Source organism: Mytilus californianus, unplaced genomic scaffold, assembly GCF_021869535.1.
Source record: "Mytilus californianus isolate M0D057914Y unplaced genomic scaffold, xbMytCali1.0.p SCAF_13, whole genome shotgun sequence".
Taxonomy (NCBI): domain Eukaryota; kingdom Metazoa; phylum Mollusca; class Bivalvia; order Mytilida; family Mytilidae; genus Mytilus; species Mytilus californianus.
Genome location: NW_026262615.1, coordinates 6,653,502 through 6,681,239, shown reverse-complemented (window position 1 = coordinate 6,681,239; position 27,738 = coordinate 6,653,502). Strand labels below are relative to the sequence as shown.

Sequence of the window (27,738 nt, the reverse complement as noted above, 5' to 3'; positions counted from 1 at the left end):
TTTACAAAATACCTGTTAAACCCGGAAATCTTGTACTTCAAACCTTTGAATCTGCTCTAAACTGTTGTGAACATCATGTTTATCATAATCAATTAAGGGTGATTAAATACCAGTTTTAACACCTTGCATAGAAGATAGGAGATATATTGTACTGTCATTGATTTTTTTTTGTATACAAGATGGAAGGTCGATGGTACAGAATAAGTGAGTTCCCAGAAAGAGATCCACGGTTACAGAATCAGACCTGTTTATCAGATATAAAAGAAGTAAACAATGATGGTACTATAAGTGTGTTTGCTTCCTGGCTAAACACATTGTAAGTAAACTATCACGTGAAGATATAGAATTGACGGACCAATGTGTAAAATTGAATGCACACACAGAGAAAGCTATGAAAACTTAAAGTATTATTGCATAAAACAGCATAATACACTGATCCCGTGAGACAACTCTCAACCAGAGATCAATTGACGTTGAAGTTAACAACTATAGGTCACCGGAAGGCCTTTAATATTGAGCAAACCCATGCTAACTTTTAAATATTATATGAAAAAGGAATACACAGCTATTGCTCCATGTGCTCTGAAATGGTATTTCAGTTTTGTATGTTCTTATAATTATCTTCATTAAAAAGCTTCATACTGAGCTTGAACTGATATTGTACAATGACATTGTATATACTGTAAAAATAGTTCATTTTATATTCATGTTTTTCATAACTAGAATTGTTCTCATGCAAAATAAACTATATCCAGAAATGGAAGGATTCTCTTTAATGATTTGAAAAATCCATTCACATGGGTCGGGTCCAATTTTAGTATGTAATTTGAACATGTTGATTTCCAGTCATTGTTTCCTAGTGGTAGTTTAATCTGAGTGGTATTAATTTTGGCGAAATCTTTCGGCATTTTTTGCCCTCAGAGATCCTCAACTTTGTACTATGTTTTGCTATTTTTTATTAGATTTTATTCGAGAGTCACTGATGAGTCTTCAGTTTATGAAAAGCGTGTCTGGCGTACATCATTATAATTCTGGTATTTTTTATGAGTTTTTTTTTTTTTCATTTCTATATGGCGGTCTGTCTTGTAAATAAATTATGTGTATCATACAGATAATTGTTGCGCTCTAGTCTTTAAAGCAATTTCTTACACAATTGTATAACTTCTATGAGTAAACTAATTTCTTGTTATCTTAAAATAATTTTTTGTTCAATATTGAATCATATTTTATGAATTTAATGACACACAGTACTAGTCAATTCTTTCAAGATATGTTTGTTGGTAGAATTATACCTGATGCAGAAAATCCAGGAATGGCCTCGTTTGACGGAACTCTTGACTGTGAGTTGAAACATAATGTTGATACTTTATTTCTGTTCTTGTTACTAGTTTCAATTACGGAATAATGATACGATGTCATCATTTACTTGAAGAATATTAAGAAATTGTTATGCCTACTTTACTCTGAACACCAAAGAGAAAACGACACTAGTAGACCAACTTTGATCTGGTCATTTGGATTTAAACAGTTCTTAAATTATAACATTATTTCAGTCTTTCAGTCAATTTTCAGACTTGTTCACTATGCTAAATTCAGTACTGTTAAGACAATTCGCTTGCAGTCAATCGCGATCTATTCAGTCTAGGTTCAGACTGTTCGGTTTTAGTTGATTACCTTCACACATTATCAATATATCAAATTGTCTGAAAATCTACTGAACAGTTCTGTATTAATTGGAAGCGAATTGTCTAAACAATACTGAATTAAACGCAGTCGATATGATTGTGAATTGACTGAAAAAGTAAACATGACTTGATAACTTACAGTTCAGACTTTGCACATGTTATTAAGATCCAAAATGATCGTCTAAGACTAAAATCATTTACAATGCGAATTCGTGCCAACTCTGAATGATGTTTTAATTGCTTACAATCTTGTTACGGTTTCTTAAAAGTATATCTTTGAAAACAATCATCTAAAATAGATTTACCAACTGGACATTGCATCTTATGTTTCAGCTGTTCCGCAGTATCAATATTCTCTAATGGCGGTACAATACGACAACTTTCATTTGCTCTATGGTTGTGAAGATGGTAAAGGACGGCAAGATAGTTTAGGTTCGTAAATAGCGATAAATATAATAACCAGTATCGTAAGATAATTCGAAGTTAGAGGGAATTGATATTATTGAAGGATAAGTACAACAACTTCCGATACAAAGAAATTACTTACACATAGTGGTGACTTTCGGAAGCTTTTGAACAGGTTTAGAGTAGACAACAGTGTGGAGATGAGACTAAAACGGATGTCCTATGATGTATTAAAATGTGTTTTGTTTGCCCATACAAATTATTATTGGCTCAATACCCGTCCCCCTTTTTTCGCCTATTCCACGCCAACATATGCATGCCATATTGTTTTTTGAGGCTGACATACTGCAGTCATTTTAAGTCAGAGTAAAACCAACAAAACATAATTGTTGATAGCTCCTTTGCTTTCAAATGATTTGGTTTGAGCGTTCTTGGTGAAGATAAATACGTGCTTCGGGCGCATGATATTTTTATCTGAAGAAACCTATCAGTATAATTTAAGTTTAAAAATTTTTCAAGATCAATATCGAAGTTTACCCCTAACAGCCGAAAAGAAGTTGACCCCTATGATAAATTTCTGTTCTGGCATAACATTTCTCTACTGTATTTTTTTACTTCCAATCCATACCACTTGAGTTTTTGTAAAATTTATCCTTAGTCCAGAAAGTTTTGCATACCAATCAAGCTCTAATAAAGCTTCTTCCATAGATTCTTCACTTCCATCCAAAATCAGTGAAGTGTCATCTGTAAGCTGAGATAGTTTATGTTCAACTTGAGAAATTTCCATACCCTGTATTTTCGTATTACCTCTTACCTTTATTGCCAACATCTCTGCACATAATATGAAAAGGTACGGTGATAGTGGTCCCGCTGTCTACAGCCTCGTCCAATACCAAAGAACGCTGATAAATTTCCACCCTGAATGACTGCAGAGCTATTAATTGTAAAATACTTTTATCCAATTGATTATCGAATTCCAAAATTGAAAAAAGTCAGAACTGCTAAAAGAAAATCCCAGGATACTGTATCAAAAGCTTTTTCAAAGTCTATCAACAGTAATAAACCAGGGATATCTTTTTCTTCAGTATACTGCAAAATATCATATATAAGTCGGATATTATCTCCCATATAACGCCAACTTATGAAACCAGTTTGATCTAAATTAATAAGTTTATCTAATTTTTTTTTAAATCTACTTGCAATCACCCTTGACCCAATTTTATAAACTGTATTTAATAATGAAATGGGGCGCCAGTTCTTCAGAAAATGCCGTGGCTTATTATCCTTTGGCAAACATGTGATAATGCCTTGTTTTTGAGTGACTGATAATGATCCAATGTGAAATCCATAATTTAGAGATTCTATAATAAAATATTTTAAATCTTTCCAAACAAATTTGAAAAACTCAGTCGAAAAACCGTCAGATGCAGGAGATTTATTATTTTTCATTTTTTGTAATGTTAAACCTGCCTCAGCTATAGTTATTTCCCCTTCTAAATTATTTTTTTCATCCTCTATCATTTTTTCAAATTTTAAATTTTTTAATCATTTTCTAACTGTTCAATTTTACAGCCATTTAAACTACAATCCCTATTTTTATAAAGTGTTTTATAAAATACTTTTGTTTCTTTTAAAATATCATATTGCTTTATTATAATCCTTCCATCTTCTGTTTCAACTTTTGGTATAATTTTACTAGTACAATTTTTTGACTCAAGACCACAAAAATATTTAGTTGGCTTTTCCCCTTCTTCAATCCATTTGACCCTTGAACGTATTAATTTACCCTTCATCTTTTCTTTCCTTATATCCTCCAGTTCTTGTTTTTTTTTTTTAATTGATTTATTAATTCTTCCTTCAAATTTGCATCTAATGAATCAATTACCCTTTGTAAATTAAGAACCTTTTTATCATTTTCTTTTTTCTTAAAACTTGCGTACGAAATCGTCTTTCCCCTGATTTCCATCAATAAAGTCTCAAGAAATAATTGCTTGTTTATAGTAAGTTGTAAATTTTCATCATAAATGTCATCAATATGTTCCAAATCATAAACATGTGCACAATATTGTTTCTTGACATCAATTATTTTTTCTTTTACAATATTTACATATTCTTGATTATATGATAAGGAATTATTGAATTTCCACAGTCCTTTACCTCTTATAAATGGGTTGAATTGTAGCTCTAAAATTACAAAAGAATGATCCGAGCGACAGCTAGGTTCAATTTTACAATTTAGTAAATTTGTTAACATGTTATCTGTAAAAAGAAAAAAATCCAACCTAGCTTGTTTAAAGGGCTTCTTTTTCTCCATGTATATCTACGCGAGTCTGGGAAAAGTTCCCTAAAAGGATCTATAAAGCTCCATTGATCTATGATTTCTAAAATTTTATCTCTAGCATTAGGGTTATTAATGTATACAGTTACAATAGTCTATATGGGGATACAATACAAGATTAAAATCACCACATATTATAAAGTTTTCATTTCCAAAATCTTCTATAATACACATAATAAGATGGTAAAAATTAGGATTATCTGAATTAGGACCATACAATGATAGAAGTGTTACTCTCTCCTTGTCTATAACAATATTTAATGCTAGATAATTACCATTTACATCTTTCTTCTCTTTTAATACCCTAAATTCAAAATTATTATTGAACATTACAGCAACTCCTCTAGAGTTTGACGAGAAAGTTGAAAAATAACAATCATAGCCCCACATGGTCTTGATATTCATTTCACTTTCATTTGTGAAATGTGTATCTTGAATACAAAAGATGTTGCATTTTTTAGACTTAGGAAAATTAAATACATCTCTTCTCTTTTCTATGTCACCTAGACCTTGACAGTTAACTGATAATATCTTTAAAGAGCCCATTCAATTATGAGTATAATTTTGTGTGAATTCCAAAAAGAATACAATAAAATAAAAGCAATATTCATCAGATGGGTTATTTGTACTGAGAAAGTATCTTGTTTTAACCAAAAAATCAAAAAAGGAAGAACAATAATTTGAAAAAGTGATTAGATAAAAAATTATAAACAGTATCAGGACAACAAGCATTCTTACTGTTTTCTGCATACAATGTAATGATGCAGTTTAAATTTTTGCAACTTTTTTCTCTGTTTAGTTAAATATTCACTCAACTATCTTAATAAATCTTATTTTGTTTGAAATAACATATAGTCAGATCAGAACAATTTCAAAATAATATACAAGCTTTAAGTAATATTTGGTTTTTTTTAAAAGGTAACTAGAATTATCTCCCTTCTTTCAGTATTGAGTAATCTGAATCTACAAAGTACATGTATATTTCTTAACCTCCAAAATGTCAGAGTTACTTCTCTTCTCTCAGTCTTTTGTTGATGTCATCATACAACCCATACTTCATTTGGAGACCATTATCAGTTCTGCCATACATGCCACAGTTGAAATACCACACCTGATCAAACTTTCCACTATCCTCTAGTCTTTTTATAAGGGCCATATTTCTGATGGTAACATCATCTACAAATTTTACTTTATTTCTTAGTTCTTTTCTTTTTCTCATTATACTCCTCTTTATGTCAGTATTAAAACATCTTACGATTAATGGTCTTGGTTCTCGCTGTGCAGGTAAACGATGAATGGCTACAATATATCGGTCATGCAGTGTTATGTTTAAGTCCGACTTTACCATTTGTATAAACTCTTGACGGAGATCTTGCAACTCTTTCCATGGAAAATTATATACCTTTATGTTATTCTTTCTGGAGTATTGTTCGTTATAGTTACTGCTTATATTTGTTACTTTAGCAATTTCTGTTGTTTCAGACAGTTCTTTTCTAATCGATAATGTTTTGGCTTCATTTTGGTCTATCTTCCTTCTCAAATGTTCATTTTCAATTGATAAGGCCTCCACTTTTTCTTGCATTTCTGTTTGGATTTTATTCAATCTTTCATTCATCTTTTTATCTAAAGTGGATTCAAATTTACTAAAACGATTTTTCACAATACCAGTAACCATATTCTCAAGGTCAGCTGTTTTGACAAGGTCTTTTGTTACTTCATTCAGATCATCTTTTGTTGTAATATCCCTGAGGCTTAACTTGATTTGATCAGGGTCTTTTTGAAAATTAATTATCCCTGATAAATCCATACTAGTATTAGAATCTGTTGACACATCTGAGCGAGTTCTCTTAGGGAGTTGTTTATTTTTATCTTTATCTTTTTTAGCTGTTAATAAAGACTGAACAGTTTTTACTTGTTTCTGTTGATCTGCTGATTGACTTGAAAGTCTATTTGAAGGGTTACTACCTCCAGGCATAGTGCACACAATATAATTATACAAGTCTATTGTAGATAAATCCAATCATTCAATTTTACACAATAAAATCCTTGAAAAAGTCTAATATGTCTAATATTTCATATATTCTTGAAATATATCACACAAAAAGCATATCAATGGATGTATCACTTCAAAAACTTCTTCTTGGCCATAAAATTAATCCATTTCAAACATTTAAACTGCTCACAATATTGCAAAAATTGGGAGCTGACTTTTCACAGTATTATCAGCTCAGCGGCCATCTTGTACGCATGATATTTTTGATTCGTTAGCGAATTTCTTACTGTCAAAGCATCATATAGAGTGAAATTGTTAAGTAATTGATAGAAGGGATAACATGAATCATAAAACAGTGACAACCTACAATGATCGACGCACGGTTGAGATAGCTTTTCTTGATACTGGCGCTAAAAATTGAGGTAACACCATTCTAACATGTTCATGAGTATACAGATCCATTAACTTCATGTATCCACGCTGTATTTCTTCAAACTAAAAATACAACAATAAACCCTCAAGAGGAGGTACCAACAGGATAACCACTGACTTGAACAAGGAAATAATACATGCACATTATCTTAAACACAATGTCAAAATATAAAAAAGTTAGCTACAACTTTTCAATTTTATTTTTTTTTTAGTACAACGACAATAAACATATAAAACAAACACACGTGTAGTAAATAAAATGTTCTTTTTTTTTAAATCATTTTAACATGCGATTATATTCTTGATACAATAAACCACTACAAACGTTTAATGTAATCTGTCTAACTGTAATTGTAGAGACCGCATTTATTTTCTCACGTACACCAGAGCCATTGGAGAGATCTGAGCTAGATAATGTATATTGTCTTCTAGGAAGTAACGGCGTAGATCCAGATAAGTTTGTGTTCGTTGACCATCGCAATTGCCCAAATCTACAATAGAGGCTCACAAATGTATTTTAGTAGACTTCTATAATAAACAAATATTTTGAATTAGACATATACAGTGTATGTCTTTGTTTTATGAGTTGCATTATGATACTATCTAGATGTCTTATTCAGTGTTGAGTTAAAAAAAAGTAAAAAAAAAAAACTACGAGGAAAACTTATAAATGAAAAGCTAAAACGTATCAAACAAATGGAAAACACCTGTCCTTTTGGGGTCTTTCAAGCTGACTTTACGATATGGGTTTTGCTTATTGTTGAAGGCCGTACGGTGACCTATAAATGTTCACGTCTATGTCATTTGGTCTCTTGTTGAGGGTTGTCTCATTGGCAGTTATATGACATCTTCTAATTTTATAATTATTGCATTTCAATTAAGATTTAAGTCGGTCAGTGTGCAACATTTACTTGATTGAAATAACAACAATTCCATGTCCTGAACGAATAATCACTTTAGATCATCTAACCTATAGGTGTGAATTTGACCTTTAATTTCATAGCATAAAGGAACGATAAGACAGTTGGCAGAGTTTCATGACAATATGATATATATTAAAGACAATATGACCATTTTAATTTAGAACTTTTGGTGTTCATTTTGACAGTTCAAATCAAATAATTTCAACTTTTAAGATATTTAGATATTTAGTTATTTAGATTTTGAAAAAAATTGCTTTTGAAATGCACTTTTATATAATGAATCATGTATTAAAATTAACTGAACGCTCGTTTGGTGTATCAGATTCATTACATTGGTTTAAAAGTAAAATTTATATGAGCATGCGCCTAAGAAAAGGCGGGGGGGGGGTCTTATATGAACATGTTTTTGTTTTCCTACAATTGAACAATTTTAAAATTATTTTGGTACAAAATAAATCTTTCATATATATCTAATGTACCTTAAATGAAAATAAAGTTACAAATACATACTACATGAGTATAGTATGGTCTAAGGCCTTGTTAGACTGGAAACTATTTAAAGTCAATAGTCCGTAACACATATTTAAATATAAATTACATACAGAAGCTATATAAGAAATAGAAATATGATGGGTTTTTTTCTGCTCATTTCTGTGCTACGATGTTATGAAACAAGATATCTGAATGCAATAGGATTCTTGAATTCAATACATTTTGGCAGACAGTATGGTCTGATGCACAGATTGTTCACGTTTCAGTTGAAACTTGCATATAATTTTAGTCTGATATAAGGGATGTATTTGAAGCACTTACTATACTTCAGAAGAAAATAAAAGTGCTTTTAAATATATGAAATGACACAAGTATCCTTATCATTGTTAGGTGCTTGTTTTACAGATTTATTAAAATGTTTATGATTGAACTCAACTTTTATGTGCAAAGCCCCTCACATTTCATAGAGATGTAAATTCTGTACATTAATTCATTTTGACGAATTGATACCAGCAACCATTCAGGAAAGTACAGAATCTACATTTACTGAATGCATCTCTTGGGCCCGAGTACATATTTATATCTCAGTGTATTTCTTTTAGACAAAAAATACAAATCTTAAAAATCATACATGCTCCATCTAAAACACATTTTTACAGCGTAATGTCCTTCTTTTGTGTCAAATTATATCAAAAGTATAGAAAATTCTTCCAGCGTTAACTTACCTTATTTACAATTTGATGCTAAGGGGGTCAATAATTCAGTTTGACAGCTTCACCAAACTAGTTGTGTTCCTTTTTCAAGTGGACAAAATAAGTATTTTGCCTTAAAATTCCTAATCGAAATTGTTTTGCCTGTAATTTTTCCCCCCTTCTTACCACTTTATGAATAACATTATTAAGAAATAAATTTGAAAGATCAATGAGAAAAATTGCATGTTATACATTATTCACAACAAGGGCCTATATGTGTAGACAGCGAAACTTAAAGGACAATGCAATAATACATCTTGATCCAATATTGAATGAATTGACATATGTCTTAACAATTAAACAAGCTCGAAATTGTTCCTGATTAAATAAAACAATTTGGATAAACTAAATAGACACATTGACTCAAAAGAAGGACATTACGCTGTAAAAATGCGTTTAGATGAAATATGTGTGATTTTTAAGATTTGAATTTATTGTCTTACAGAAATACACTTAGAAATAATTATGTACTCAGACCTACGATATGTGTTCAGTAAGTTGAGATCTCACAAAACATGTTTTACCCCGCCGCATTTTTGCGTCTGTCCCAAGTCAGGAGCCTCTGGCCTTTGTTGGTATTGTATGTTTTTTTTTAATCTTAGTTCATTATATGTTTCGGAGTTTATTGTGACGTCCATTTTCACTGAACTAGTTCACATTTTTGTTTAGGGGCCAGCTGAGGCCCGCCTCTGGGTGCGGGATTTTCTCGCTGTGTTAAAGACCTATTGGTGGCTTCATGCTGTTTTTTGCTCTTTGGTCGGGTTGTTGTCTCTTTGACACATTACCCATATACATTCTCAATTTTAAATTACAATATTTGCCATAAACAAATGTTTTGGTATGACATACACAAACTATAGATTGTTGTTGATCTGATACTAAATACCAGAATAATGAATTGTAAATAAAGGTCTCATTGGCACTAATACCACATCTTCCTATATCTATATAATAGTAGTATACCGCTGTTCAATAGTCATAAATTGATTTAACTGAAACAAATCCGAGTCACAAACCAAAACTGAGGGAAACACATCAGCTAAAACAGGAAACAAAACGGAACAACAGAGACACTGAAACTGCTACAAAAACAAACGCCAACATACATAGAAACGATTATGTGATAACACCTGCCATATAACGACACTAACATTAAAATTTTCTAAAGATTAATTCTATATTTCATGAACGAAAACAAGTTTAATTGAAAATGACAACACGAGTTGCCTTTCTTGTACATCATTCTTTATGAAAAATAAACAGGTGTGATGTATCATTTATTGTTAGGTGGAAATAACGACAGTTTTCGGATGACTATTATTATTAGATGATCACAACAATAGCACGTCCGAATTGTCGAAACTGATTATCAGTGTCTAGACAAATTATTTTCCGGACGTATCAAATTTGTTTTTGCGTGCGTTAATATGCAATTCAAAATTTTCCAAATTGATGGCTTGAATAAAATTACCCGAAATATTTCTTAATCTCATAATATGATGGATTTTTTTATACAACTTTAATAACGGCATTCCATATTATTATTGAATTCGCTAAGTACCCGACTGTTCATTGTATGTCAAAAAAATATATAAGTGTTTGTATTCCATATATCCCAGTAAATATGCCATTAAGGATATGTCATTAAGGATAACATTCAAACGAGCAGCTCTGCTTCAATCATATCTCGATATTTGTGTTATGAAAACATAGGAACGATTTCAAATAGGATCTCTCAAAAACGTAACTATTCCAGATTTCTATTTTTGAACTTCTCCCATTTCCACCATATGTTAAGCATTACATAACAGAAAGGTTTAAAAAGTTGTGTATATATTTCACAAAAAATAACAAAATATGCTATCATTACCAAATTTCATATTACAAGTGCTGCATAGATAAACTTTAGATATCACCACCAGTAGTGTCAACTTGTGCATTATCTACAAATTGTTTAAATTTTATCATGTTTATTTTCATTAAAAATTAGTATTTTACAGTATTACCACGATTACATGAACATTTTATAAATAAAAGATAAATCTTAATATGGTTCTAGATTATGAACTTAGATAGACGGTAAAAGGTACATATACTGGTGTATATTTTCTTTTAAAGTCACAGTTGAAAAAGCATGTTAACAATCGATCAATTATATTACGTCCCTTCTTACAGTACTAATCACATTATTGAACAAGATGTTACTTACACTCGTTTATAGGTAAAAACTATTACATATAAACACAAAAGAATATCAACTTGTAAGTGTTTTCTTCGTAATATGACCTTGATTAATCTAGAGATGTTTCTGTTTCAATTGGTGAGCGTTTTGCTCTGCATATTATCTTCGTCTGGACAAGTTACAAGACCCGGGGGATGTCCAAATGTGAAGACTGTTTCCCATGTCAATTGGAAAAAGGTAAGATCGATTTTGTCATTATAATAAAGGTATTACAATAAAAGTGACAGAATCTTCAAAACCGTAATTTTGTTTTCAATCAGAAAACAAATGATATACAATTAGAAAATACATGTAGGGGATGGCATGAATTTAAAAGAAATAAACAGGTATGTCGGCTTGGTATGTGTATCTTCCTATGTGTTAACGTGTTGTGCATCAAAAGGGGTTTCCTAGAATTAAGTGTATCAAGAACACACACACATCTTAAACATATCAAAGCTTAGAATGTACCAATCGTGATCATAATAGGAGATATTTGACAAAATTGACATAAAAACAATTACCTACTCCACTTTAGTAATTTGCTTTAGGCATATTGATGTCTTGTCGAATTGTTTACTGTAGATAAAATAACGATATATCACCATGTGTACACCAATACAATATAACAAGTACGTCATAACACTGTTGAACTAATGATGTTTTTTTTCATTTGGGAGATGATCAGACAGGACCATGACAATTTGCATATACACTTGTATATTGTTGAGGACCAAAGCTAAACAACAGAAATCTCTCTGTTTTTTTTTTTTTCTTCTGTTTTTTTTTTTTTTTTATTATTTATTTTAATGTCTTATAGACGTATAGTCCATATTGTGTGTTAATGATACTACTTACAGATAACTGACATTTGTTACCATACATACATGATAGATAGATTTTAAACTATGTTTTTTGCTTACATAAAGTTCAATTGGCAAATGATTTTTAAAGTCGTAGTATGTTTCATGTCGTTAGGCTTCAGTAAGACATTATGACAAAGCACTGAAAATACAATGTACCTTTACAATTTTATTTTCTTATTTTCGTAAAATATTATGTTGCACTTAATAACAGATATATTAAATGCGAAATATATGTTGTTATCAATGATAAAAACATCTTACTTACATATTTTGTCGGATTAATGAAAATAACCTGCGCATTCGTGTTAACATAATACGATATTAACTTCGTGTTAAATAGATTTCTAACATGTAAATAACATGTATATTTTTGAAGGAAACTTTGTTATAAAAATGAATGAAGCATAATTGAATATATTTTGCAGACGAATTGTATATAACAGTTCAGCGTATCATAATTGTATCAAACTAACAATGTCTAAAATTATCAAGTAGCTACTGGTTACAAGGCATTCGATATTTGAGCATTAATCAAGGCGTTTTCTCCGATGTCGGAATAAAATCGTGTAAGCTGTCTTGGTGTCAGCATTTATAAATTCACGCTGATCGACAATAAAGCTTTATCTTTTTATTGCTTGAATCGGTTCCCTTAGGCTAGAAAATTTGATTTTTATTGAATGATTGATTGTTTTTTTAACACAACTTTCATGGCGGTCAGCTTGTATTGGTAGAGGAAGACAGAATGCCTGGAGAGAATGGCCTACCTTCGGTAGGAAAATCCTAGTCAATTAAGATTAGTGTCGAGCACACCTGCCACGTGCGGGATTAGAACTCAAAACATCAGTGTTGACAGGCTAGTGATACAGTTGTTCAACTAATAAGTTTCTGCGTTTTTTATATACTATTGTGGATTCTGTGATTTTCGTGGATATCAATTTTTGTGGAGTGAAAAAAAATGGATATTGGATAACGCGCCAGAATCTGCCAAATAAATGTATGGCCCCAGTACCCATGCTATAACTGGACACCTTAACATAGTCCAGGATCGAGTGTTATTTAATTTTTTAGGAAAGGGCCTAAATATATCCCCCGTCAATTATTAATTGGAATGAGCGTCATGGCATCATCCAAGACTCACTCCAAATATAACTGTTCAAAGTTTTGATTTTTCTACCCTATACACCACTTTGCCTCATAATCTGATTTAGAAAAATCATATACCTAACCAAATGAGCATTTTAATAAAAATCAGAATTTTGCTTAGTTTCTTTTGTTACCTATTCTAACATCGTACTCGGACTTCTTTTAAGCTGAGTATATATATAATCAAAAGAAAACGAATCCCTACAACTTTCGATAAGATTATAAATGAAAGGAAAGGCTTATAAATTAGGTCTGTATGACGGGAATATTCTTATATGAGCGTAGGAGTATATTAATGTAAACAAAACTGACAGTGATAATGTTAGATATGTTCTCTACCGATAATCGTCATTTCGAATCTTTCCAATAAGAGACATAGCTACAGTAGGATATCGTTATTCATCTCTGTCAGATGTTTCTTTTTACATCGAGTATCTAAATGTAATTTCACCTATTAGATAGGATAAGAGAAGGAGAGAGTATAAAAGTGACCGGAACGGTGAACATCCTATTCTATCCAAGACCTCAAAATTGTAGTCGTAATTTTCAGATACAAAACCAAACATATTTCTTTTTTAATACAAGACAGAAGGTCGATGGTATAGAATCAGTGAGTTCCCAGAAAGAGATCCACGGTTACAGAATCAGACCTGTATATCGGAAATAAAAGAAGTAAACAGTGATGGTACTATAAGTGTGTTTGCCTCCTGGCTAAACACATTGTGAGTATTTCACTTTAACAGATACTTTCTAAGAAGTGTAGTGTCGGTATAAGTTAAAAAGAAATAGATATAAAAAAAAAATTATACCAGAGTTAAAAAAAGACAACAGTAGTATACCGCTTTTCAAAGGTCATTAATCGATTGAGAGAAAATAATTCCGGGCTACAAACTAAAACCAAGGGAAACACATCAACTATTAGAGGAAAACAACGAAACAACAGAACACTGAAGTGCAACAAAATACAAACGACAACGCAACATACATATAAACGAACTATTAGATAACAACTGCCATATTCCTGACTAGGTACAGGACATTATAAGAAAAAAATGTTGGGTTGAACCTGAAACAAATGAAATTGTTTAACTTCATACAAGACTAGATTCATTACCGTCGTTAACATTTCCTGTCGTGGATAAATCGTCTGTTATATCGTCATTTTTGTTGCGTAAGAATCATTTCTAAGAAGTGTAGTGTCGGTGTTAGTTCAAAAAAATTTAGATATACAAAAATATAAGAGAGTTAAAACAAATGACATTTTTGTTGCGTAAGAATCATTTGTCAAGTTGACAGCGAGATTCAATTTTTGTTACGCATAACTCATGCAACGCATGAACCATCCGCCATTCTGACAGGTTAAGCATGTCATGCCACCATTATTTTGACAATTTAAGCATATTTTGCCACCAATATTTTGACAATTTAAGCATATTTTGCCACACATTACTCACCAGCACCGACTGCAAAAGCATGTTACGCCACTTGATATACATCCCACAAGATTTCAGGTTATAATATTCTACATTAAAATACGGATATTATTGTCTTTGTTAGATTAATGTGTGCGTTTTAAGACAGTTATGTTGTATGTCTGTGATGAATGTTTATACAGTTTTTGCTGTTTGGGTCCAATTATTGTAATATCAACCTATTATGTCTGCATGGTCTGTTTGGGTTTCTAACCTTATTTTGTCAATATAACTGAACTATAAACAACTACCATACAAGACGGTGGTTTGGAGTTGATTTTCAATTGTTCTGTTGATTGATAGCGCTTGAGTTTGTCCGTTTTAATGAATTTGACTTGAAGTGGGTGTATTTTTTTTTCTTAATTAAACTGGGAAATTGTTTAAAATTTTCATATCTCCGTAATGCAAATCTCTTTTCCTTTGTCTGGATTTTTCTTGACTTTGTTACACTACTGTTGCAGGTAAGGGTGAAGGTAGGCGCCTGTTAAAACGTTTAAACCCGCTGCATTTGTATGCACCTGTCCTAAGTCCGGAGCCTGTTGTTCAGTGGTTGTCGTTTGTTGTTGAGGTTTATGAATGTTTCTCGTTTCTCGTTTTTTTTTTTAAAGATTAGACTGTTTGTTTTCCTTTTTGAATTGTTTTACACTAGTCATTTTGGGGCCTTGATATCTTGCTGTGCTGTATGAGCAAAGGCTCCGTGTTGAAGGCCGTACTTTGACCTATAATTGTTATTTTTTTCTCATTGCAATTGTGACTTGGATGGAGAGTTGTCTCATTGGCACTTATACGACATCTTCTCATTTCTTTTTAAGTCATTTTCGTTTGATTTGTTCTTCAACTGAAGTATTAAATTCTAAATTTCAAATATGTTAGCCTCAAGCATCGCCGAAGAAATATTGATTGTCGATCTGCGCATCTGGTCCTTGGCAGTCAAATTTATAATGAACATGTAATTATGTCAAGTGACAAGTATCAAAGCCACGCATATGGTAAAACAGTAAGTAATGTTGAATGGGTGCAAAGGATCTTCTACAAAATGAAACATCTTTAAAAAGTTGAGAAAAAAAAACTTTGGCTTTATAAATTCAACCATCATGTGAAACTTTCGTAGAATTGCGAATCGATCAGTATAGACGTTCAGCCTAATGAAATCGAGTACAAAAATACATTTCTGTTGTGAAGTTGATAAATATATACAACTTCTAAATTCAGTATCTATTTGTTAAAATTTATGTGTTAATAATAAGAGCCAATAAATATATAAAGTCATATTTGCATTCGATTTATGGTTTTGCTTTATTGTTATCTACTCCCTTTCTATTAATATAGTTGTTCTTTGCATGTGTTTGTACTTGTATCTTAGTTAAATGTTTAGGCATTGTTTATTTACAGTACTAATCAGTTCTTTAAAGATGTGTTTGTTGGTAAAATTATACCAGATCCAAGTAATCCAGGACTGTCTACTTTTGAGGGAACACTTGAGTGTAAGCTAAATTAACTATAGTTTTGTTTTCATTCCATTTTTACTCTCCCACTCAACCTCATATTCAAAATTAACCCCATTATTTTCATCAATTTGTGCAATCTGCAATGATTGACTTAAATAAGAAAATTGTCTGCTATGAAATTAATGTTTCTACTTTGATACAAATTAACATGCATACAACACTGATTTGCTAAATACATAATATTATTACCTTTCTCCTTTAACAAATAATGACTTATTGTTATACTTATTTCTTTGTTTATTGAAGACCTTAGATTACGCATACACTAGTGTACATTTTGCCTATATATTGGTAAAATTTAGCTAATAAGTTAAAACAGAAATGGACCACTAATGTACCATCTTCGCTAGCCAAGGGTTACGATCCACCTCCCTCCTCTCCACCCTTGCCAGATTAAGCCAACATTTGTGATAACAATGTTGCGCCATCTATCGGTAGATTAAAGTCACGCCCATTGCGAATACATTATTCTTGACCAATGGTAGCACTTCAATTTGGAGGTAAAACACGGTACAGTCCTTGGATGGTGTAAACTTCCCACTCACACGATACACCATTACACCATTCACCATACACCATTACACCATACACCTTGTGCCATTACACCATACACGTTACACCTTTGCACCATACACCTTACACATTACACCATACACCATTCCCCATTCTATCTACACGATCCGAAATTACCCATAATGCAATTAAATTTCAAAGAAAGCGTGCGACTACAAAATTATTTATTTGATTTAAAAAACGAATTTTGATCACAATATTGTAAATTAATGTATAAAATTAAAATCTCCGTGGTCATGCCTATGATGGTTATATAAACAATACAGATTAAATATATATACATGTATTTGTAAATAATGTACGCATAAAACTTTGCTTGTAATGCAAATTTATCCGCGTTCTGCCTATCTATAAATTAAAAACGATATTGGTTACAATGCTATTATTATCGGTTTTAACATGTATCGTAAATCTTATAAACTTGGTTTTCATATAAAATCGACAAACAATGCCAAAAATGAATATTTCAGGATGACTGGTACATGTACAACATGTACAACAAAATTATTTTAAGCATCAACCAAAACTGACCATATTTGCACTTATAATTATAAAATTGAGAATGGAAATGGGGAGTGTGTCAATCTGTTAATTTATATAGGGCTAAAAAATTTGGAAATATTTTTGCCCTCCTTTTATTAAAAATATTGTCTCGCTACAAAATTTCAGTAATTTTGATACCTCAGGCTGACTCATATAACAAAATTATTTAACTCATCAACCAAAACTGACCATAATATTTTCACTTTATTATATAGATCTATATAACCGCATAGTAAATCAGCAATATTTTGATGTCAGGGTGGATTGTATAATACAAATGACAGCAACATTGCAAAACAACATGTACAATGACAAAAATTTGTCCCCATCAATCTAGATTGCCAGCATGTCCTAGTTTAATCAATATATTGTCTCGCAACAAAATTTCAGTAGTTTTGATACCTCAGGTTGACTTGTATAACAAAATTATTTTAACGCATCGACAAAAACTGACCATATTTGCACTTTATTATGTATATCTATTAAGCCACATAGTAAATCAGCAATATCTTGTTGTCAGGATGGATTGTATAACACAAATGACAGCAACAGTGCAATACAATGACAACAAAAATTTGTCCTGATCAATCTAGATAGCCAGCATGACCTCTTTTATTCAAAATATTGTCTCGCAAGAAAATTTCAGTAGTTTTGATACCTCAGGCTGACTCGTATAACAAAATTATTTTAAAGCATCAGCCAAAACTGACCATATTTGCACTTTATCATGTAAATCTATATAGCCGCATAGTAAATCAACAATATTTTGATGTCAGAATGGATTGTATAATACATATGACAGCAACATTGCAACACAATGACGACAAAAAATATACCCATCAATTTAGATAGCCAGCATGTCCTCTTTTTAATTAAAATATGGTCTCGCAACAATTTTTCAGTAATTTTGATACCTAAGGCTGACTAGTATAACAAAATTATTTAAACGCAACAACAAAAACTGACCATATTTGCACTTTATTATGTATATCTATATAGCCGCATAGTAAATCAGCAATATTTTGATGTCAGGATGGATTGTATATATAAATGACAGCAACATTGGAATACAATGGCAACAAAAATTTGTCCCCATCAATCTAGATAGCCAGCATGTCCTCTTTTTATTCAAAATATTGTCTCGTAAGAAAATTTCAGTAGTTTGATACTTCAGGCTGACTTGTATAACAAAATTATTTTAAAGCATCAACCAAAACTGACCATATTTGCACTTTTAATATTATGTATATCTATATAGCCACATAGTAAAGCAGCTATATTTTATTGTCAGAATGGGTTGCATTATACAAATGACAGCAACATTGCAACACAATGACAACAAAAATTATCCCCATCAATTAAGATTGCCAGCATGTCCTCTTTTTATTCAAAATATTGTCTCGAAACAAAATTTCAGTAATTTTGATACCTAAGGCTGACTAGTATAACAAAATTATTTAAACGCATCAACAAAAACTGACCATATTTGCACATTATTATGTATATCTATATAGCCACATAGTAAATCAGCAATATTTTGATGTCAGGATGGATTGTATAATACAAATGACAGCAACATTGCAATACAATGACAACAAAAATTTATGCCCATCAATCTAGATAGCCAGCATGTCCTCTTTTTATTCAAAATATTGTCACGCAACAAAATGTCAGTAGTTTTGATACCTTAGTCTGACTCGTATAACAAAATTATTTAAACGAATCAACCAAAACTGACCATATTTGCATTTTATTATTATGTAAATCTATATAGCCGCATAGTAAATCAGCAATATTTTGTTGTCAGAATGGATTGTATAATACAAATGACAGCAACATTGCAACACAATGACAACAAAAATTTGTCCCCATCAATCTAGATTGCCAGCATGTCCTCTTTTTATTCAAAATATTGTGTCACATGAAAATTTCAGTAGTTTTGATACCTCAGGCTGACTCATATAACAAAACTATTTTAAAGTATCAACCAAAACTGACCATATTTGCACTTTATTATGTAAATCTATATAGCCGCATAGTAAATCAGCAATATTTTGATGTCAGGATGGATTGTATAATACAAATGACAGCAACATTGCAATACAATGACAACAAAAATTTGTCCCCATCAATCTAGATAGCCAGCATGTCCTCTTTTTATTCAAAATATTGTCTCGTAAGAAAATTTCAGTAGTTTTGATACCTCAGGCTGACTTGTATAACAAAATTATTTTACAGCATCAACCAAAACTGATCATATTTGCACTTTTAATATCTTGTATATCTATATAGCCACATAGTAAAGCAGCTATATTTTATTGTCAGAATGGATTGTATAATACAAATGACAGCAACATTGCAACACAATGACATCAAAAATTATCCCAATCAATTTAGATTGCCAGCATGTCCTCTTTTTATTCAAAATATTGTCTCGCAACAAAATTTCAGTAGTTTTGATACCTCAGGCTGACTCGTATAACAAAATTATTTAAACAAATCAACCAAAACTGACCATATTTGCATTTTATTATGTAAATCTATATAGCCGCAACAATTTTTCAGTAATTTTGATACCTAAGGCTGACTAGTATAACAAAATTATTGAAACGCATCAACAAAAACTGACCATATTTGCACATTATTATGTATATCTATATAGCCACATAGTAAATCAGCAATATTTTGATGTCAGGATGGATTGTATAATACAAATGACAGCAACATTGCAATACAATGACAACAAACATTTATTCCCATCAATATAGATAGCCAGCATGTCCTCTTTTTATTCAAAATATTGTCACGCAACAAAATTTCAGTAGTTTTGATACCTCAGGCTGACTCGTATAACAAAATTATTTAAACAAATCAACCAAAACTGACCATATTTGCATTTTATTATGTAAATCTATATAGCCGCATAGTAAATCAGCAATAGTTTGTTGTCAGAATGGATTGCATAATACAAATGACAGCAACATTGCAACACAATGACAACAAAAATTTGTCCCCATCAATCTAGATTGCCAGCATGTCCTCTTTTTATTCAAAATATTGTGTCGCAATAATTTCAGTAGTTTTGATACCTTAGGCTGACTCATATAACAAAACTATTTTAAAGTATCAAATAAAACTGACCATATTTGCACTTTTATTATGTAAATCTATATAGCCGCATAGTAAATCAGCAATATTTTGATGTCAGGATGGATTGTATAATACAAAAGACAGCAACATTGCAATACAATGACAACAAAAATTTGTCCCCATCAATCTAGATAGCCAGCATGTCCTCTTTGTATTCAAAATATTGTCTGTTAAGAAATTTTCAGTAGTTTTGATACCTCAGGCTGACTTGTATAACAAAATTTTTTTACAGCATCAACCAAAACTGACCATATTTGCACTTTTAATATTATGTATATCTATATAGCCACATAGTAAAGCAGCTGTATTTTATTGTCAGAATGGATTGTATAATACAAATGACAGCAACATTGCAATACAATGACAACAAAAATTATCCCCATCAATCTAGATAGCCAGCATGTCCTCTTTTTATTCAAAATATTGTCTCGCAACAAAATTTCAGTAGTTTTGATACCTCAGGCTGACTCGTATAACAAAATTATTTAAACGAATCAACCAAAACTGACCATATTTGCACTTTATTATGTAAATCTATATAGCCGCAAAGTAAACAACAATATTTTGATGTCAGAATGGATTGCATTATACAAATTAAATGACAGCAACATTGCAACACAATGACAACAAAAATTTGTCCCCATCAATCTACATGTAGATAGCCAGCATGTCCTCTTTTTATTCAAAATATTGTCTCGCATGAAAATTTTAGTAGTTTTGATACCTCAGGCTGACTTGTATAACAAAATTATTTTAAAGCATCAGCCACAACTGATCATATTAGCACTTTATTATGTCATGTATGTAAATCTATATAGCCGCATAGTAAATCAGCATATAGCCGCAAAGTAAATCAGCAATATTTTGATGTGAGGATGGATTGTATAATACAAATGACAACAACATTGCAATACAATGACAACAAAATTTTTCCCCATCAAGCTAGATAGCCAGCATGTCCTCTTTTTATTAAAAATATTGTCTCGCAAGAAAATTTCAGTAGTGTTGATACCTCAGGCTGACTCGTATAACAAAACTATTTTAAAGTATCAAACAAAACTGACCATATTTGCACTTTATTATGTAAATCTATATAGCGCCAGCCGCATAGTAAATCAGCAATATTTTGATGTCAGGATGGATTGTATAATACAAATGACAGCAACATTGCAATACAATGATAACAAAATCTTGTCCGCTTTAATTTAGAGTGCCAGCATTTCATCTCTGTATTCGTTATATAAAACTGTCACTAAAGTCAGTATCAATATCTGTATTTCCCACTTCCATGACTTCTGAATATGGACGGGTACATGACAGATTCCTTTTGGGCTATTGTGTGATGGGTTGGTCTGCGCATAAATTAGTCGTGCTTGCTGAGGTGTGATGATTTAAACTCAGTAGTTCAGGATGGTTTGTATAATAAAACTATTCCACCTCATCATCCAACAGTGTGACTGACATGACAGATTTCATTTGTACTTTATAATGAAAAGTATGAGAAGTTCTCTTCTAGGAAAAGTATACTGTTATTCTATTATGTCGGTTGGTTGATTTTGTTGGTGGCTAAATATCAAGTGGCAAATATTTCATTCCGTTTCACATAAGTATATTTTTTCGGACGTTCAAGATATCATTTATAATCCGTAAAGACAAATCTAACGAAATTGACGAGATTGTTCATAATTATACAACACCTTATGTGCAATAACACTGTACAATTTTCCTTTGAACATTTTTTGGAAAACAGAATCGTAAATCCAAGGCAAACATAGGTGAATGACGATAAGATATTTATAAAGAGACTGTCAAAAGTGGGGAACGAAGCAACTTTAAAAATGATGTTGATAAACCGTGATATAACAATACTGTTCCGATGCGTGGATAACCTTTCTATCCGCCTTCTAGTTTAAATAAAATCCTTTCTTTTATGATAACTGCATGTGATCACAAGTGTGTAATTTTAAAGCCATTGTTTAATGTAAATAAGAATATGAAAAAAAAAGATTTTTTAATATTTGTATATTAAATATATATGACATAGAGTCTAACGAGTAAAGTAATTTGCTTTACTGGGAAAAAAGAACAATAGGATTATTATTATTGTTTATGTTTACAATCCGAAAAATTGAAATAAAATGAACTTCGGTTTCAACCAATGAAATGTCGTACACCATTCATTCACACCATTCCCGATCGCACGTTACACAATCACACCATTCCTCATACACCATTACACCATTACCCTTACACCATACACCATAGCACCATACACCTTCTACCATTGCACCATATGCCATACACCATTACACCATACACGTTATTTTGGGAGGTTTACACCATCCAAGGGCTGAAGCGTCTAGATTCTACACACTTGGTAAAGCAGGAAACGAAAATATACGTTGACATTCATGCATTTGTGCAAGAAACACACACAGGAACTTCTATAAGTCGATTAAAAACATTCAAATTGTCACTAAATATAGTCGTATGTTTAGGGATGTAAAGACTTGTTGCAAAATAAGCACGTGGCAATTGTTTACATACACTTTCTACATTTATTCGTGATCATGCTATAGGCGCTTTTTGATTGGATGCAGCGAGTTTAGACTGCAACCAATGAAAATCATGACCTTGTGTCTCCGAAATTCTATCTCAATCCGCCAAGGGTGGAGAGGAGGTAAGTGGATCGTAACCCTTGGCTAGCAAAGATGCTAATGTACTTGAATCACCAAAAAGTACTCAACTATCATATTCATAAATAAAACTGTGAATTTGAATATCATTTAAAATATTTAGAAGACAAATACTTTACAACTTTGTGTTTAGAAGGGGGAATCATAAATATCCTATTGAAATTGAAAGATGGCAACATATTACAAAGAGAAAATAGAAAATGTTTACTTTGTAACAGAAAAAAATATCTTGTATGAATTTCATTATATTTTTACATTTTCTGTATTTTATGGTAAACATAAGCCTATATTGAAAAACAAACATACAAACCAAACAAATTCATTGAAATTTAATGAACTGATGAACAACAAAAATTTATATGCTCTTGAATGACTAAAACAGCTAGTAGGCTCTCCTTGATAAACTCTTGAGAAATTTACATTTCCCTTAATATCTGTAATTGCCTCGGTCCTACTTTTGTTTGTTTTTTTGTATATCTGAAAATATGCATTATGTAATATTAATTGTGTGTATCGCTATACGAATGTACTTTGGTTTTACATATGATATAACTGCATATTACCTTATTCGTTTCAGCTACGCCGCGGTATCTCGCTTCTCTTATGCAGATGCAATACGACAATTTTCATTTGTTGTATGCGTGTGAAGATGGTGGAGGAGAGCAAACTAGTCTAGGTATGCATATGTCTATGACGTACAAAAGGAGCTGAAGCAAAAATATTTCAGAATGATTTGTTTATGCATGAAAAATTCATGAAGTATTTTGACAATTAAAATAAAAAACGAACCTTTCCAAACGTATATACAAACTTATGAATTGAAGTGAATATAAAGACACACATAGACTGATATAAAATTTAAACTATAATTTATTGTTTTAGTGGGGGAAGCACAACATTTCCTTTAGGAATAACTGCATTCTTGCTACACATCCAATCAGCCGCCACGGTATAACATCTTTTTAACATATGCTTGTTCAAATCGGTCATACATTTAGACAATAGAAGACCAATTTGACTGTACATACCTTTATCATTTTCCTGAAACCAAACGTATTACTGCAATTTAACCAATTTATATGTAATTAAAGCTATCTGAAACTAAATTTCCTTTTTATTACACATAGCAGACCGCATGTTCCTCAAAGAGCCGATGTTTGTCAACGTTATCTGTAATAAATGATAATAATTAATAACACATTTTTATAAAAAAGAAATATAGGTAGAATATAGCAAGGGGACAAACCGTAGGTCTCAGAAAAACAAACAACATCATGGCCAAAACAAACCGACAATCAGTCTACAAAATATTCTATCCATTTGAATTACAACTCATTAATCAAATGTTGCCTCAGACATCTTTATGTTTTATAAGAGAGACGAAAGATAACAAAGGGACGTTTAAACTCATTAGTCGAAAAAAAACTGACAAAGCCATGGCAAAAACTATTAAAAGGGCTAAAGGACAAACAACAATATACAAAACACCGCATGAAAAAATATTGAGCGACACGACCTCCATCAAAACCAGGTGATCTCAGGTGCTTCAGAATGGTAAGCAGATCTTGAGTCACATGTGGCATGTAAAAAAATGTTGTCGATGCGAACACGGTTACATAACACAAGCAGACATGTCTCTCCAAAAACTAACTTTTTACAGACAACATATGAGTGCTCCTTCTACCAAACACATGTCCTTAAGGAATCAGATATGTGTGTTGCGAACAAAAGCCTACTTTGTAATGAACCTTTCATAGAAATAAAATGTATAGATTAAGAGTTTTTTTTTCATACAAATTGTTCCCATCTAAATGGACATTGAACGGTAAAATGAAACTTCAGTGATGTTTGTTAACTTTTAACGGTAAGTGTTCTATAACATTTTTTAACGAATTCTAGTCTCATGTCAACAAGAATCTGTGTGAGAGAGTGAATTCGGATAGATAGTGCAGATTAGATTGTAAGTAGTCTTTCGTCTTATATATATGAAACAAAGCATATGATTGGTTAGACAATTCTTTTATTATATTCTGAATCGTATTATATAGTGGAAATGATTATAAATTAAAAATTAAAAAAAAAGAATAATTTCCCTGACTTTTACAGAGACCGCATTGATTTTATCCCGCAGAGCAAAACCAATGAAGAAGTCCACCTTACAGAAAATATATTTTTTGCTCAGAACTAATGGTGTTGATCCAGATAATTTCATATTTGTTGACCACAGTGATTGTCCCAATCTACAGTAGAAATTGGAGTATTTCTTGAATTTTATTTACTTGTTTGTTTATAATAAAGTTTAAAATCATAATGTCAAGTCCGAGATTAAAAATAAAAACAACATTTGTTTCTGGTGTTGATTTTTTTTTAACCTATTTTTTGCTTTAATGCATATCCGGCCCAAACAAAACACTACCATTTTAGCTTTGTTCTTAAAAACAAAATGTTGAATACATTACAACAATTCTGTAAAAGAGAATATTCCATGATATTCAGTACTTATATGTTGTGATGTTCTTTCTAGAATCTGAGACTACTATAGTATAAAAACTAATAAAAAAAACTCGTCATAGCTACTAGGATTTAAATTTTGTACGCCAGACAAGCGAGTCGTCTTCCACAGACTCATCAGGGACGATAAAAGTTACCATGTCTATAATTTGGTACACCAGACAAGCGGTTTGTCTACACAATAACCAGTGGCGCTTGAATCAAAACAATTGAAAAGCCAATCAAAGCAAGGAGTTGAAAAGAGTCATACCACTGTGTTGAATACTACGTGAATCATGTATAGAAAGGAGGATAATCAGTCATGTTCTATCACAAATCCTTTAATTACTAGATCAGCAGTACATTACTATTATAATAATTATAATACATACAAGAAAACCCTAACCCGTATTATAATTGCATTCACGTAAATTTGAACATAATAATATAGCATGCATTTCTAGAACTTATTTTAACATTTGAGTACCAGCTCTTTTCAATAGCTAGTTTATGCGAGAACAATCTTAGGTCGCAGTACATTTTCCATATTAAGTCAGGAATATGACAGTTTTTTCCATTCGTTTGACGTGTTTGAGCTTTCGATTTTGTCATTTGATAAGGGACTATCTGCTTTGAGTTTTCCTTGGAGTTTAGTTTTTTCGTTATTTTACTTTTTAGATAACGCATTTAAAGTCTACGACAAATATAGATTAGTTGCAATAATCATGGACATTGCTAACCATAGACTATTCAAACCCGTATCGACTACATCAAAAAATTAGGAAAAACGTAAGTTTTTTAAGGTAGAATTCGCCAATATAGGTTTAGATGCTGTAAATATAAGCAATATTTTCCACCAGAAATCTGTACAAAAAACTATATTTGATTACTTCAAAAATAAAGCTACACCTGTTATTTCTTATACTTACACCCAGTCTATTGCATCCAATATTTTCAACCACAAGAGGGTTTTAGAGGCCTTTAACCTCTAAGATGTGAAATCCAAGGCTCCGGATTGCTCATGTGCATCGTCGCAATACTGCTGGTCATGTTATTACTGGCGACCTTGGCATCGTTACCAATGAACAACTAAGAGAGTTGTTAGCCAAGGGACCAAAATATAGAATTCCCCAGCCCATCAACTTGAAAAAGAACTTCAGGTTACTGATGGGTGCAGTTGAGGACTTTGCAAGAAAATGGGTAAAGCGCGAACCAGACGAACAAGAACTGGACACTTTACAGTTAAAGATGGGTTTCAAAAATATTGTGATGAGATATATTCTACCAGTGGTGTTAACCAGATGTAGATTCTCAAAAATTAGAAAGATCTACTGCTTAATCTTCAATCACAATCTTTGCAATTTTGCAGCAACATAAAGACTTTTGATTTTTCTACGCTTTACACTACTATTCCCCATGCTCAGTTGAAAGATCGACTTCACCATCTCATCAAACAGAGCTTTTTCTATAAAAATGGGAATCGTAGATACAAATTTTTTGTTTTGGGTTACAATAATTCATATTTTGTAAAGAACCACACTGAATCTACCAGAAAATATACTGAAGATGATATTATGAAAATGCTGGACTTTTGATCGACAATATATTTGTTGAGTCTGGAGGATTTATATTTCAACAGACAGTCGGCATTCCAATAGGTACTAATTGTGCACCCCTACTGGCCGATATGTATTTGTACTCGTATATCATATATCCCAGTGAACTTGAAATTAAGGATACTACTGATACTAGAAGGACTGCTTCATACCTTGATCTTTTCCTCAATATTGACACAGATGGACGACTTCACACGAAAATCTATGATAAACGGGACGATTTCAACTTCCCAATTATCAGTTTCCCATTTCTCAGCAGTAACATACCCTCTGCCCCTTCGTATGGTGTTTACATATCTCAATTGATACGTTATTCTCGTGCTTGTTCACACTATACGGACTTCATATACAGGAGTGTGCTCCTAACACAGAAACTGCTCCAACAAAGTTATGAGGAGGACAGATTAAAAATGACACTCCGTAATTTTTACGGACACCAT

At 31.7% G+C, this 27,738-nt stretch overlaps 1 protein-coding gene and 1 long non-coding RNA gene across 5 annotated transcripts in view; both read left to right on the top strand.

Annotated features, from left to right (window-relative positions):
- Positions 1–25,541, top strand: part of LOC127723086 (apolipoprotein D-like) — a 205,469-nt gene extending 179,928 nt beyond the window's left edge. The window contains exons 5-9 of one of the 4 annotated variants that reach the window (XM_052229525.1): positions 11,321–11,439; positions 13,836–13,972; positions 16,115–16,206; positions 23,770–23,868; positions 25,299–25,541. In XM_052229525.1, the coding sequence (XP_052085485.1) occupies positions 11,321–11,439; positions 13,836–13,972; positions 16,115–16,206; positions 23,770–23,868; positions 25,299–25,441 (590 nt within the window). In that variant the 3' untranslated portion in view covers positions 25,442–25,541. The remainder of the gene's footprint in view (positions 1–11,320; positions 11,440–13,835; positions 13,973–16,114; positions 16,207–23,769; positions 23,869–25,298) is intronic. The other 3 variants (XM_052229527.1, XM_052229526.1, XM_052229524.1) reach the window with 3 other exon arrangements.
- Positions 1,260–7,471, top strand: LOC127723094 (uncharacterized). Its single transcript, XR_007991853.1, has 3 exons — positions 1,260–1,340; positions 2,019–2,117; positions 7,211–7,471. It is a non-coding gene; the product is annotated as an uncharacterized LOC127723094 (long non-coding RNA).
- Positions 25,542–27,738: the final 2,197 nt, after the last annotated feature.